The 15,463-nt window shown below is 40.6% G+C and overlaps 2 protein-coding genes across 4 annotated transcripts in view; one reads left to right on the forward strand and one right to left on the reverse strand.

Annotated features, from left to right (window-relative positions):
* APPL1 (adaptor protein, phosphotyrosine interacting with PH domain and leucine zipper 1) overlaps positions 1-7,616 on the reverse strand; it is a 25,580-nt gene extending 17,964 nt beyond the window's left edge. The window contains exons 1-5 of the mRNA XM_038148994.1: positions 7,466-7,616; positions 3,104-3,202; positions 2,535-2,594; positions 1,727-1,798; positions 864-951 (exon numbers count right to left, since the gene is read on the reverse strand). Of these exons, the coding sequence (XP_038004922.1) occupies positions 864-951; positions 1,727-1,798; positions 2,535-2,594; positions 3,104-3,202; positions 7,466-7,519 (373 nt within the window). The 5' untranslated portion in view covers positions 7,520-7,616. The remainder of the gene's footprint in view (positions 1-863; positions 952-1,726; positions 1,799-2,534; positions 2,595-3,103; positions 3,203-7,465) is intronic.
* A 302-nt stretch (positions 7,617-7,918) lies between these two features.
* On the forward strand, positions 7,919-14,332 carry HESX1 (HESX homeobox 1). 3 transcript variants are annotated; one of them, XM_038149228.1, is made up of 6 exons: positions 7,919-7,963; positions 9,792-9,881; positions 12,041-12,299; positions 12,384-12,613; positions 12,921-13,022; positions 13,875-14,332. In XM_038149228.1, the coding sequence occupies exons 3-6, from the start codon at positions 12,086-12,088 to the stop codon at positions 13,971-13,973; spliced, it is 645 nt and encodes a 214-aa protein (XP_038005156.1). In that variant the 5' UTR covers positions 7,919-7,963; positions 9,792-9,881; positions 12,041-12,085; the 3' UTR covers positions 13,974-14,332. The 3 variants fall into 3 exon arrangements, with proteins under 3 accessions (XP_038005156.1, XP_038005155.1, XP_038005157.1); XM_038149227.1 differs by lacking the exon at positions 7,919-7,963 and adding an exon at positions 9,349-9,453; XM_038149229.1 differs by lacking the exon at positions 7,919-7,963 and adding an exon at positions 9,349-9,453 and having other exon boundaries at positions 12,408-12,613.
* Positions 14,333-15,463: the final 1,131 nt, after the last annotated feature.

Below are 15,463 nucleotides of genomic sequence, written 5' to 3' on the forward strand. Positions count from 1 at the left end.
TGCTCAAAAAAAAAAAACCAAAAACAAAACCAAAAACCAAACTATAATCTTTTCAATCCATAATTTTGCTGTGAACTATTGCCAAAAAAGTATTTTCCAAAATTGATGAAGAGTTAGAAGACCTAGGAAAGACTTATAATTTTTATATCAATTTAGATTTCAGATCTTCCTATCCTAGGTATACCCACTGTAGAATGTTCACAATAGGGATATTTAAGTTACTTGGAATTTAACTCTTATGATTTCTACTTGGAAGCCCATTTGCCACAGCAGTCTGTTCACTCCAGTATCTTGAGTAAAATCTATCATCATCACACACATTAGATGTTATTTTAAACCAGGCACAAGATACAATTATTACAAAAATAAGCTAGAAGCACCTTATGTCTGCACATAAGAAGTCACCTGTACTACCAGCAGAGCTGAATAACCACATGGCTAAATCTCAGTATAGTAAGTATAGTATATATTACAACTTTGGCATTTTGCCTTTTGAGCTTAGTCCAGCAATTACACAGATGTCATGATCTGATATACAAATCTTTCCTGAAAATGTAAATTAACTGAAAATTATTCTTTCCTAACGTTTTTGAGTAGCTGCTAATTGTTCATCTTGAATAGAAGATAAGTGCTTCCCTAATATAAGTAATATTTTTATTGCAACAATAATAATGTAAAGTTAACTGCAATACTCTCATGAACAGAAATAACTTACTTTGCTTTTTAAATGGGGAGATGCATACTTTTGAGAGCTGAAAAATAAGTGGTGTGTTCTATTTAGTGAAACAAGAGCTAGGATGATTAAATGCTATGTTTTTAATGTTGCTCCTGTTGAAAAAACAGTATTTGGTCAAGTCCTCTACCTTTTAGATCCCTTTCTTTAAACTGGGTAATAGGAAACATCATTGCATCTGCAAGCTGAGTTGAAAGTACTGCATGGCAAGAGCTGAGCTGAAAAAGACAAAAGAAGAAAATCTTAGGAAAGCAGTGCTGAGACCAAATCAAACCACAATAGGTGGACAGCAATGTCACTCAAAGACTACATGTACAACTCAAACACATTTCTGCATGTTCCTTTTTTTGCAGCTACTTTTTTCTAGGTTCCAGATCTCATCATCAGTTTATATAGAAAACCTTTAGAGTTTCGCTTTTGTCTGAACTTTTCCAAACTACTGGATCATGTTCAAAACCAGCCTCCTCCATCCTGACTAGTCTGTTTGTTTCTCCAGTTTCCCTCCAGCTATGTCACAGGCCATCTTTCACAGCTCACAGAGGTAGAGCAAAATGTGATCCTCCTCTAAAATGCTGTTTCAGTGAGGAGAGGGATCACAACAAAAGTCCTGATCCAGCTCTTAATGGTGCTCAGTTGTGTGTCCTATGAGCCAGTATTCAAGAGAGACAGCAGGAGAGTCCTCTGTCAGTCAGGTACCTGAAATCAGGCAACACAGATACCCTCATATACACAGCTGTAAATGCCACTGTGTAATGGTTCTGGCTCTATCTCTAGTAGTTAAACTATGTTTTTTTCAGCAATGTATCCTCATTTTGCAAAATTCATTCTTTATCTTAAGGTTATGTAACCTTAAATAGATGCTGCAATATACAAGTAATTGTTACTGTGTTGACAAATTAATGCCATTTCTGTACCTGCTGGCTTAAAAAAGGAGTAATTAGGCAGCTAAAGTCTGTACCTGACAGCATTAGCAAAGCACCTACAAGGACTTACCTCATCAATCACTTTTGCAAATTGCTGCAGAGTGGAAGTCATGACTTCATCATCTCCCCCGAGTGGAAAACGCTGAGAAGGCAAACAGAGTTATGTTGTTTGCAGCGTTTTGTGCCATTCACAAAACTGGATTAATCATCTCTATGAGTATATCAGGTATTCCATTATTTTAAAATATTACACAGTTAAGATATACTGAGGCAATTAATCTCATTAGCTGGAAAAGGAGGATAGGGATCAGCAGCCTCTTAAAAGAAGCAAATTTTTGTTTTAAACATTTCTAACCTCAGAAAAGGGGACCCAGGAGCAAAGCTACAAACAAAGAACCCTTCACAGTACAGGTTATGAGGCAAGAAAGTTATGGATTCCACAGTCTGTGCTTTCAGAGATGGAATTATGCTCACTGAGCAAATTATGGCTGTAATTTGGAGATTGCAATGCAACCTCTTCTCTTTGGGACTACTGACATTTAAGCACTTAAGGGTAAACAGGTTTATAAAGTAAAAACAAAACTGAATTACCCTAAGCAATTCTCAAAAAAAAATAATCCAAAAGTAAAATATTTCAGAAGTTATTAATATTCTTCATGATAAGAGGAAGTTCATTCTGGTTTAGTTGGAAGAACTAAAATAAAGACAGTAGATTATTTCAGCAACAATTTAAACCACCAACCCACAGCAGTTCCTTTTATCTGGACCAAACCTAAATTCATTCTACACTGTGCTCTGGGAGATAAAATACTCCAGAAATACACAGTATTCTGACCACAGTATCTGACCACACACAGACAACATGATTTATGCAGTACCTGTTTCTCATATTCCTTCAGAAGCTTTGAAGTCAGATGAGTTGCTGCACTTAATTCATTCTGATTAAAAAAACAGAAACATGAAAATCCATAAAAAGTCAAACAGGTAAAGTATATATAAATTAAAAATACAGACATACACTCAAATTTTTAGAAAAACATACAAAACAGATTCTGTTTCTGGCATAAAAGCAGAGTTATTTCTAGATGATTGAAACATGAATATATTGTGGGTAAAAAAATAACCTTCCACTTGATACATACTATTATAAACATTGAGATCATTTTAGTGTGTGCAACATTTTAGAAACACTTGTGAAATACATTAGAGCTACTTGGAGAACAGAGAATATAATTTCACTTGTCATAAGAAATTCTGTTGTAAAAAGAATTACAAGAATTTAGTCTTAGCACTCCCTAACATACAGAAAAGCAATCATTAATTCTTACTTTATTTCACTTCTACATTTAAAGCATATGGAAGTTAAAGAAAAGTATATGGAAGTTAAAGAAACATGAAATGTGGTTCCAAAGCTTTATAATACATTCAAGAATTTCATTAACCCTACCTGAGCATCATATATTCTGTGCATGGCTTGAAACAACTGATTGATGTAATTGGATATTGCAGCAGCATCTTCTTCAAATACTCCCAGCAAAGAGCGGGTCTGTAACAATCAAACAGCCAAAACACAACCATGACAAGTTAGAAGAGAAGATTTTTAATATAATGGAATTTCTGACTTAAATAGCATTATTTCAGGTTTCATTACTGAAAATTCTATAAACCCTCCAATACTGTTTAAAGGAATGATACCTGCTGCACGCCAAAGAATCTTACAGACACCCAAGCTCAGCCTTCCTCCTGCTGTCAGCCTCTCTCCAGGTTAGTACATTTTCAGAAAGGCAAGGCCAAGGGAGATGGACAACTGTTAAACGTTGAAACTGGGGGCAACTACTGGGCTCACTACTGTACATCCCTAAGGAGAAGGGTAAAGAGTACTGGTATTAAACAGCTTGCCAGGTATACACATTTCCTCTGCAGTGAGATCCAAATAAAGGCTGTGACTGTCTCATACTGTCCAACCTGAACACAGGCAGCTGCTGGTTGTGCTTGGACCTATAATTTACCTGCGGAATACCCATCAATTCTGTGATCAAAAGGTTGAGGAACTACATTAAACCAAAACAAACAATGACCTCCTGCACCTAATTGTCCTCAACATACATATTTCTCACCACTGAAAGGGAGTGAAAAGATCTGTCCCCAGCTTGTCAGTCTGTCTGTTCTTTAGCTGGTGTCACCCACAAGCCTGATGACTCCTGTGTCCAACTGCACTGGGTTCATCACTTATGGTGCTTAACAACCTGCACCTCAAAATCAACCTCTTTTATCACTGGCCACCTATTAGACTAAAACTGATCTCCATCTGTAAGCCCAACTACCCAGCCAGTTTTTCCACTCAGGTCACAGTCCATGCCTCTCCCTTTTGGCCAGAAGAATGCTGCCAGACTGTGTCAGAGTCCTTGCATAAGCCAGGGTGACTGACATCCCCTGCTCTCCCTCCTGCCCAAGGGACTGACTCCATAAGAAGGCAATCAGGTTGCTCAGGTGTAATTTGCCTGTAAGCTTAAATGAGATGCTGACAGCACGTTCTTGCATCCTTTTTGCACTTGGATGCAAGGTTATTCCTCCTCACCATGAGGATTTTGAATGGCTTCCTTCCACCAAAAATCCCAAAGGGGGAAAAGTAGAGGATGTACCAGTAACTCTGCACAGGCCACACTGGCTTTCCTTAAAACACTGCTTGGGATGCTTGGCTGTAGAAGAGGGAGCAGTACTTGCAAGAGCCACAAAGGAAATACTTTGGCAATGTTTTAGCAAAAGGACCATGCTTTGTTTCTAGGTTTACACCAAAATTAATGTCCAGGCAGAAAATTAAAAGAATCATAAGCACATAATTGTTTTTTCTCCAAACTATAATTGTTAAAACACTTGAAATTGGAAATTCTATTTTTTAGTCTTCCCTAGGCTGTCTTAAAATTACTCAAGTCTTCAGTCCATCTCCCCTTGAAGCATGAAGGTCTTGTTCAGCTATTTCTGATTTATTGCTCTTTATGATAATCAAAGACTACATATTATACCCATATAAAGCATATTATTTAATAATTCCTTTTGAGAGAAGATTCTTTTATATAAGTTGCAATACATGCCTGGCTGTATCACAACTACTGTCATACTATATAATGTCTAAAAGATATTTAAATATTAAAAAATGTAATCAGCACAAGAAATAGCTTCAATGCTGGTTCTAGTTTATAAATCAAGTAGAAAGAGGTGGAGGAGAACTCAAATCTTTGCCAGGTGTGGCAACATGTGTCATCCTAACAGCCTTGACTCTCCCATTAAGGTAGACATAGACTTAAGAATGCAAAAGAGAAAGATTACATGGTACTGTAACTATTGAATTATACACTCCTGACCTTTAAACCTCAACATAAATAAACCTGAGCTTGTATTTTTAAAGGAGTATTATGTAAGGTTTCTGGATTATACTAACTCTTTAAAACTGAAGAAGGAGAAAAAAATTTTTATGTTTTACTTTAAAATTGTCCGTTATTGATGCTCAACCATCAGAACAACATCATACGATACTGATGGAAAGAAATTAACCTGAAACTGTAAATAAGTTATGGCAGACTTCTGCTTAGCAGAAAATGAGAGGAATTGTTTACTTATGTTTCTAGGAAAACTCTGCATCATTTTGCATTTTCTTTGGGATTCTTTCAATCCAAGGAAGCAAACAGGAAAGGACCAGGGAGGAGCTGCACAAAGAAACCTCTCATTAGAAGTGAGTGTTTTAAGCCTTCTATGCCATCAGATGGAGGCCACTGCAGGTGACAGGACACAGGGCCCAGTGCTACCAGTCTCTTGGCTTTCTTGTTGTGCAATGCTTTGGGAATGCAAATCAGTGTGAGCAGAAACTCTCCCTAAACACACACTGAGTGTGTGTGTAATATATGTCCTAGGCTAAGAAGTAAATTGCTCTGTTTTGCATAGCAAAAGACTATGTAAACTTGGCTTTTGGTTTAGGCCTGATGAGCACAGTGGTTAGATTTTGATCCTGTGACAGGAAGAAATGAACAGGTTTGACATTTTTGAAAAACCTTTCCTTCCTCAGACACAGAATAAGTTTGATATGAATTTATATACCTTCTGAAACATGAACTGCAGGCCATGGTGCAGCACTAGACAACCACCCAGGCTGATGGGCTGTGCAATATTCAGCATGGATGCACCCAAGGCATGGCAACTCCTCCAGAGAGGCTGCTGCTTTTTCACATTTGCTGCCATTTCCACTGCACTGATTTTGAGGTAACAGAAATTAACTAATGTAACAAATGGACGAACCTAACAGAAAACCACTGAGTCCTTACTAGAGGGCCTGGCTCCCAGAATTCACCTGAAATATTAAATTGACTGAAATATGTAAATTTTCTACCTACAAAAGACAATACTGACAAATACAATTACTTAAGCATCTCAAGCACATCGGACTGAATTAGTCTTTGCTTGTCTGTGTTACAACTAACATCACATGGAAGATTCTAGAATTACAATTACATTCCAACAAGTAACATTTTTCCATGTGCTTCCCAAATGTCCTCAGATGGTGCTAAATTCATGTTACATTTCACATTTCCTATAAATACGAATAGTTCTGACTTCCTTATACTAAGAAAAGACCTTCAAGAGATATTTTTTTAAAATCAGTATTATTACAAGACTTTCAGAATTTTTTCTTCTTCATGAGATGACAGCAGGTTTGGCCCCTGGACCACAACCCACATTAAAGGCCAGATCTCATCTCACATTCAGCATTTGAGCTATTTGGGGCACTGTCCTTGGGAAATCAATTATTCCTTTTCTGCACAGCCTTCTCTTGCCTTTTTCAAGTCGTCCTTCCACTTGATATAGAATTGTTAAAATAACTGTCATTTTAGGGGCTAAATTTCCCTTTTTAACAAGTGAAAATTTCTCTTTCTATGAGCAAGGAATTAAAACTACCAATACACATGCTATTACAATACAGGACAACCTGCTCACTATGTAAACCATGCACCAGAACAAGGATCTTAAATCAAAAGGCTGCCATAAAAGAAAATACAATGCAAACTTTTTTCCACATCTATGAAGCACAAGGACATCTATGAAGTACAAGGACTTGCTGTTGCTGCTGCCAGCAAGAGGAACCAGAGCCACTGAATAAAGCATTTCCTACTTTAGAAAGAAACTCCAGTGCACGACAGAGCATCGCTGGCACAGATCAGGGAACACCGAAGCAAGAGAAGAGCCGGAGCCAGCAGAGGCCTGCGGGCACCATGCGCGTCCCAGCCCCTGTCCGCACGGGCCACGGCCGCGGCAGCCTCACCCAGCGCCCGCTGCCCGCACGGTCCGTCAAACCCTAACGCGCCTGAGCGAAACACAAACACGGGAAATGGTTCGAGAAGGCAACGCGGATTTTGTGGTCAGGACGCGTCCTAAATCGAGCCTGAGAGCGAAGGCGGGGTGGGGATCAGAGAGCGGGTGCCGGTGCCGGCGCTGCCCCGCCGGAGGTGCCGCAGCACCCGGGCCCGGAGCCGCGGCCCCGCCGCCGGCCCGCAGCACTCCCGGCAGCGGCGGCGGGGCCAGCGGGCGCCGCGGAGCTCCGAGCGGTAGTTCGCAGGGCACGGCCGGGGCGGAGAGCCCGAGCCGAGATTGTGGGAGCCCGGCGGGGCCGCGCAGGCAGCGTCCCCGCCGCGCTGCTGGGGCGTCACCCTTCCTCCCGGCCACCGCCGCGGCTCTCCCGGGGCCGGCAACGACAGGGAAGCGGCGCTGGGCCCGCCAGCAGGGGCTGGGCCCGATGCGGCCTCCGCCGGGCCTGTCTCACCTGCGGGCTGTCCTCCAGCGTCTCCTCGATGGGCAGCTTGTCGATGCCGGGCATGGCGGCGACCGCGCTGAGCCCCCGCGGCTCCGCTCCCCCCGCGCCGGCCCGGCCGGACCCGACCCGCACCGACCCCCGCCCGCCGCGCGCCGGACGTCCCGCCCCCCGCGCGCCCGGCTTTCCCATTGGCCCGCCCGGCTTTCCCATTGGCGCGCCCGGCTTTCCCATTGGCGCGCCCGGCTTCCCCATTGGCGCGCCCGGCTTCCCCATTGGCGCGCCTGCCCCTCCCACTCGGCTGCCCATTGGCTGGCGGGCCTGTCCGTTGGCGCGCAGGCGCGGGGGCTGAGGCGTTTGCGCGCGGCCCCTCAGGGCCGAGGCTCCGGCGGCTCCGTGTGGGGAGCGGCTCCGTGTAGAGAGCGCGGTGGAGGCAGACGGCCCGGCCCCGGCCCCGGCCCCGGCCCCGGCCCCGGCCCCGGCCCCGGCCCCGGCCCCGGCCCCGCTGAGGTGACTGCCCGGCAGTGCGGGTCACGGCTGTCAAACAAAGTGCCCTCCCAGCCCTGTCTGTGCTCCGGGGGTTGTTGTCGTCTCCTCACAGACGATTAACTTGGGGGCCGCTCCACAGCGGGGGAGCGCTGTTGGGTCCCTGCCGTTCTGGAGCATCTTCGGCACTCTTGCCATGTTATCTGGAGAATCCCTTTCGGCAAGTCCTCTCCTATCCCTGTCATGTGGATGGGCCCCAGGTGGAGGCCAGTCACTTCTGTGCTCGCAGTGAGACGACAAGAGGCTTTAGACTGAGACAGGAGAGATTCTGATTAGATATTAAAAAATAGCATCTCTGCTCTCTTAGACGGAATAATTGTGGTGCTATAGGTTGGTGGCAAATTTTAAATGCTTGAAACTACTGTGAGGGCTCACTGAAATCAAAACAGGTCATTGGTTGGACTTGTGAACTGATTCAGCTCTGAAATTACTTAGAACTGTAGAATGCCTAAGGTTGGTAAAGACCTCTAAGATGACAGAGTCCAACCATTAATCCAGGAGCCCGTGTCCACCACTAAACCATGTGCCCAAGTGCCCCATCCTCACATCTGAACACTTCCAGGGATGGTGATTGTCAGTGCCACCCTGCCCATGGAGAAACTTTTCCCAATATCGAGTCTGAACATTTCCTGGCACAACTTGAGGCTGTTTCCTGTCACTTGTTACCTGGGAGAAGAGACTGGCCCCACCTGGCTGCAACCTCCTTTCAGGCAGTTTTAGAGAGCAAGATTTAGTAGACTTGATGATAGTTTTTAGCTGGGAAAAAAAAAAAAAAAGCTATTCCCTTGTTGGTTGTGCCTTTTTGGGACCAGATGAACTTAGTCTAAGACCAGACTAGAAAGTACATGAGGTCGTTCAGCAGAGCAAATGATTAACGATTGTGCAGTCTTGCTGTGAGACCATTCTTTATGTTGAATCAGGTTATGATTTACCATTAAAAGTAGATAAAGGCCAGGACTAGTGTGTTAAATTGCAAACAATTAAAGATTTTTGAGGTGGCTTTTGTTTTGTTTGTTGGTTTGGGTTTTTTGGTCGATAGTGGGTGGTTTTTTTGGTTTTGTTTTTTTTGCTGTTGTGTTGTTTTGTTTTTCCCTGTAGGGAGTGGTGAAGAAACTTCCAAGTTAATACTGTTCAGTCAATTAATTTACCAGCTCAGCTGGTGACTCACCTGACTGAAGCAAGTCACAGCACCTCTCCCTTTCCCTGTCAATAATTCAGGGTTGTCTTACAAGGTGTTTTGAAGACTAAGTCTTGTATCTGCAGCCATGTGACAGGACAGTAACATTGGTTCATGACCAATAAATAAATATTAACTTGTGACCAAGCTTTACAGCAGTCTTTACAGCAATAAGAAATTACTTTGTTTTGTACTGTAAGATCATTTTCCCAGTGGAATTCAGGAAGGTGGTCACTCTAAGTGGATTGGGTTCAGTTAGCTTTGTGTGCTTGCAGCTGTAAGTGGCATCCAAAAGTTTTACTTGAGCTACAAATTTGACTGCAACAAATGTAATAGCAATGAATTGAAGAATCCCTCTGCATCCTCTAATTGTGGTTTTGGTGTTACACTGTTTTCAGCATTGCAGACCTTCTGTTAGAGTGTGAGGGGTTTTTTTATTGTTGTTGTTGTTTGGGCTTTTTGATTTGTGGGGTTGGATTTTTGGTTTGGTTTGGGGTTTTTGGTGGGGGGGTTGTTGATTTGTGTTTGCTATGTTTTGTTGGGTTTTTTTCTGCAAAATATCTACTAAGAAGCCTTAAAAATGCGGGGAACTGACACTTGGCACTTTGTCAACAGAGAGAAGAGCAGTGAACACATCCTCAGAGGATTCCAGATGTGTGCCCTTCTGGAGAGAACATTTTGCCTCTGCTGGAGGGTGAAGGCAAGGTGGGCTTTATTTGCATAGTTTCCCACTTTTTAATACACTGTTTCTCATACTTTTGCTAGTGGCAGCCTTGGATTAACCTTGAATTTACCTGCATTCACTTCATCTCCCTGTGTCCAAATAGCTTTTACTTCAACCAGGAAATAGCTAACTGCTTTTGTTTTGTGAAAATCGGTGTTACCATTTGGAGGTATTCTTGCTTTAAATAAACATGGGAATTCTGAAGTTGGCTTTGAATATAATACTTGTTATTCATGTTAAAAACATATTTGAAAGAGAGCTTTATGCAGCATGACTTCTGAGGTGGTTGTGGGAAAGGTGAGGTGAAAGGCGAATTTTTGGAGTGTGATAAGTAATGAAGATAATATATACCATTTACACCTTTTTGAAAGCTGAAAATGTTGCCCAGGCTCTAGTGAAAGGTGACCCAGCAATGGGTGAGAGGAGCAAAAGGCAGCAAGAGTAAGAGCTGGGCCTTCAGACCAAAGCCCCCAAGAGCTCCCGGTGTGGTCTCCTGAGCTGGAGCAAACAGCCAGTGGAGGCTTCCATCTCTGAAGAAGAGAGCTCCATCTCCTAAAGAGATGAACTCCACTCTCCCTGGGCAAAAAACAGTGGTGCAAAGTCTGAAAGGGAGATTAGTTTCCTGCCTCATCAAGGATGTGATGCTGTAAGAGGATTGGATTTGCATGTCCAAGGAGCAGTGAGATTTCCTATTATTGATTACTTAGGATTCCCAAGGTAATGTTTGCTGTGTTGCTCTAATTACCTCACCAAGGTATTTAGTTAAAAGTCTATAGGTAGTTTCAATGGGTTGCAAGGTAGTATTGACAATGAAATACAGTTTTCAAGAGAGGGCTTAAGGTCCATAAATGGTGACTGGAGCTCATCTTGCAAGTGAACATTGCAGGTGGATGCATGCTGCTTCAAGATCCATTGATATGTGTGAGAAATGTCCTTGGTAAGATCACTTCTGGAATTGTCACTCCTTTAATAGTTGGGTTTGACAACAATTTTACTGTATGCAGTAAGATTTCCTCCTGAAATAAAAATATTGTGTTCATGCTTGCCTGTTATTTTTGGACAAATCTTGATTTTATAGTGTCTCTACAGAAATTCCTCCTTTTCTTTGCCTGACCCAAAAGCTGGTTTTAAGCATGTGATGTAAACTGCTGTGTGACTGACAGATGAGCAGAAAAATAAAAATGTTATTGTCTGTATTTTATTATAATGGATGAAATCATAATTCTGTCAGACTTCATTACAAAGCCTTTATCTCCTTTCTTCCCATTACTCATAATTTTTTTTTTTGGTGATTTTAAGTGTTGGCTCTGTAGGATTTAAATATGCTTCTGTTTGCTATAAACCTACGAGGAGGGAGAGACATCTGTGAGAAAGGATGCTTTTAAACCTGTAAATTTGAGTGTACTGCTTCTATTACTTGAAATTTTGCTTTTATGTAGTGAAGAATTATCAGGAAATTTCACATCTGGTACGTTTCAAAAAGGCTGCAACAAAGTTATTTTAATAAGAAAAATGAATGCATGAATTATTTAAAATAGTTGGTGCAACTGTTCCTATTAACTAATCCAGGCACTTGGAAGGCAATTACACTGAGCTTTGACAACACTGCCAACCCACTGCACAGTGCCTTATGCCAAAAGCTATTGTTGTTTTATTGACCACGTTCACCATTACATATGCATATGAAAAAACAGAGGCATTTTCATCGGGATTACCCTAATAGCATTAAGAGATTATTTTTTAAATTTCCTTGGAAGGAAATTCACTTAAATGAGATTACTTATTACTTGACTGGTTTCCTATCATGCTTCTATGTTTAGGTAAGTGGAGTCCATTAGAGTATAAAGTTTTTTAAAAAACTGATTTTATACATTAATGATTTCAAATAAAAGAGAAGTACTATATTTGTGCACAGCTTCTTTTGAGAAAGTGAAGTCGATGCTCTGGTTAGGAGAGATAACACTTTTTGTCCCCCTTGGTGGCCCCCCTAGTGTCACCATTAGTTGCTAATTACTTGCAAACAAATAAACAATTAACTCCTCGTGCCTCTTGGTGGGAGAGTTTTCATTGACATGCTAAAACTTTCTAATAAAAGATTTTAATTAATGACGTTACAAATCCAACCCCCTTGTCAACATAGCTATAAGGACGACTTGTGGAGAAATGCAAGTACAGTACCCCTGCTATGCTGGCTGAGGGCGAAGGCATGGCTGGCCCCTCGCTGTGTGCTGCCACCGCAGCGGCCTCTCCGGACCGGCACAAGGTGCCCGGCTTTGGAGAGAGCAAAGCCACACACTGCTCCTTTTCAATTGAGAGTATACTGGGCCTGGAGCAGAAAAAAGATGGCATTCCAGCTGGGAAACCTCACAGACCCTGGATGGATGCATGCACCAGCTTGGGTAAGTCAGTCTGTTCTGTAACCTCTCAAGCTTTTACCCTTTAAAAATACTGGCATGTTTCTATTACAAACCTCTAAACTGAAGCTCTCCTTTTCTTGCTCTTTCTAGTTTTAGGTGATGACAGTAATCCCCATCTGCAAATCCCTGTTGTTTGCTATGAAAATCCATTATTTCATGCTAGAAGTGATCCAGTGCAAGAGGAAAACGTTTTGAAATGTGAAAAATATTTTTCAGTCACTGAAAGGCTGTCTTTCAAACGAGAATTGAGCTGGTACAGGGGTAGAAGACCAAGAACTGCATTCACTAGAAACCAGGTAGGGCTTTCCTTAGCATTTAACCAATGAGTAACAATGTAGTTTAGTAAAATGTTAGAAGAAACCTCTAACAGCAGATAAGTTCAGTGTGATGTACCTCTGCAGAGAGAAATGTAATCAGGAACTGGTGTAAATTAACAGGAATGTTGCTAATTTCAGCAGATCTGTGTTTATGCATGGAACCAGAATTGTGCAAACACTGATCAGAAGTCTGTTGAACAAACGAAGCTGTTATTTTATTTATTTTACATATTACTGCTATGAACATAGTGTTAACTATTCAACAAGTGTATTTTAATCTCCTCAGATTGAAGTCTTGGAAAACGTTTTTAAAATGAACTCCTACCCTGGCATTGATATTAGAGAAGAGTTAGCTCGCAAGTTAGATTTAGATGAAGACAGAATCCAGGTAATTAAAGATTTATTTGAACTTTTCTGTAATTCCAGCTATATGTACTCTCTGCTTATATACATAAGTGGTTTGACAGCAGTAATGAGAATGTTAATACTCTCCATTTAAACCAATGTATATCCATGAAACGTGCCTTCAATGATTTGTGAAATGGAAACCATTGAATTCCTTCTGAAATTTAAAGCCTTCCATAGCACTGATGAGGTATTCATCACTATAATATTTCCTCAATATCTGCTCTGTTAATCTCTAGTTATTATCTGCAGAACTTGATAATTTCCTTAAAAATTTTTTTATGTTTTGCTTGTCACCATATTTGAAAAATAGATTTGAAACAGGTATGGACATAATTTGTGAGACTGCCAGCAGAGCACAGATGTGTTAAACCAGTGTTTGAACCTATGTCTTGCTCTGGCCAAAAGCAAAATCCATTCAGGAATGTTAATTATTGATTTCCAGGTAATTCAATGTGATAAGGAGCATACTGCAAACATAAGAATTTGGACTTCGCTTTGTTGTTTATCAGGCTTTTGTTGCAAATATTATATGGGGCTTGATGAGAAACTTGATGCTGCAAATAGTTTAGCAGCTGAAGAAATAGCAGCACAAGACATGTGCTGATCTCACTTTCCAGTTAACCTGGGGATATTATTTTCTTTGTCTGTGGTGATAAAATTACAGGTAGCAGATGACACGCTGTCATCTGCAGATTTTAAATTTATATTGAACTTGCAAACTGCTGTTGTCACACAAAATATTGTCATACTGTGTGAATACTTTTAAGTTTCAAATATTGTTCTGCTTCCACTGCTGTGTTTCTGAAAAGTATCCCTTCTCTTTCCATTTTAGATCTGGTTTCAGAACCGTCGTGCAAAGCTGAAAAGATCACACAGAGAATCTCAGTTTCTAATGGTGAAAAATACTTTCACCTCCAGCCTGCTAGAGTAGAAGGAAGGATGGCTTGCTGTTACAGTACTGCTACAGAAAATGAAGAATTATTCATAACCTGTATTAAGTAATGATATAGTAATTATGATTTTATGCCCAGATTTGAAAGTTTATTATAATTTTCATTCAAATAAACTGTAAATACTTGAAGTATTATTCTAATCTACTTTTTGTGGAAAAAGTGAACTTTTCCTATATATATTTGAGTAAGTATTTTCAGAGATTTTGAGATATTTTTGCAGTTTAAAACAATGCAAACCCTAGGTTGCACACGAATTTCAGCTACTATGAATTACTGCAGATGACTTGACAAGCCTTATGGTTTTAGAAGAAGTCTGTTTGAAGTCTGAAATAAACTATCTGCATAATAGATTTTGCTACAGGAAACGGTTTGTCGCATTGCAGTTTAAATATCTCATTTATAAAGAATTTGATAGTTTTCATAAAGAAGATAATTTTTAGAAAAAGGTGTCTCCAATGGAAGGACTAATATTCAACTGACCTAAGTTTTAACCATTGCTCAGTTAAAAGAAGCTGACAGTTATAATCTTTTAATGTCATTTTAATTAATTTAGGTTATTTGCCTATTTAATTCTCTAACTTGGTTATCTCTTCTCTTGTTAGTATAACTGTTCCAGTTATGGAAATTGCCCTATTATCTTTTAATGACAGAATGTAGCATTTCATGGGATCAGATCAGTGGGGCCAAACCAGACAATCCAGATCATTGCCATTAATTTTAGGGTGTTGAATTCATTTTTATCAAACAGTTCATGAAAGTTAATTAGCCTCATATTTGATATTGAACCTGAATTCAAGGAGAGCCATATACCAAAAAAACCCCTCGAGTCCAGCTTCATGGGCACCATGAAGGGAAACATTGTAAGTACAAGCTGATGCTGCTCTTTGTTCAGCAGGGCTCTGAGCACTTGCCTCGTGTGCTGATGACCTTCAGTGAGACTCCAGGCTGTGTTTCTCGCTCGACATAAATTCTACATTATCTCATGAACAAACAAAGTATTGCTCTTCCTTTCTTCATGCTTGTATCCATAGCTGTTGTTCAGTAGGATGAAAGGTAAGTTGATAAAAGAGGGTGATAGAAAAAATAATTTTATGTAGTCTCATACTAGGAAAAGCTAAAGGGAGGGATGATCTGACAGTCCTTACTTAGTATTTTGAATTGTAGTTTGAGTTACAAGAGATTAAATAAAAAACATTTCTATATTTTCTGAAAAATACCACTGAAAAACTGCATTACTTTAGAACTAGGTGACAGATATTGGCCCTTCCATGTTTTCATCTTCATTGGCTCATTGCCTTCACTTTTATGCAGAATCCTAAAAATCTTGAATTGTTTGGCTTTGCTCCTGGAAATCTTATTTTAATATGCAAATAACAAACTTTTATCTGATATCGAAACATTATTTTTTGTGCTTTATTGGATTTGGGAAATAATATTCCTAACTGAATTCTTTTGTATCCTGCATTCC

This window comes from Motacilla alba, chromosome 12 (genome assembly GCF_015832195.1).
Source record: "Motacilla alba alba isolate MOTALB_02 chromosome 12, Motacilla_alba_V1.0_pri, whole genome shotgun sequence".
Lineage (NCBI taxonomy): Eukaryota > Metazoa > Chordata > Aves > Passeriformes > Motacillidae > Motacilla > Motacilla alba.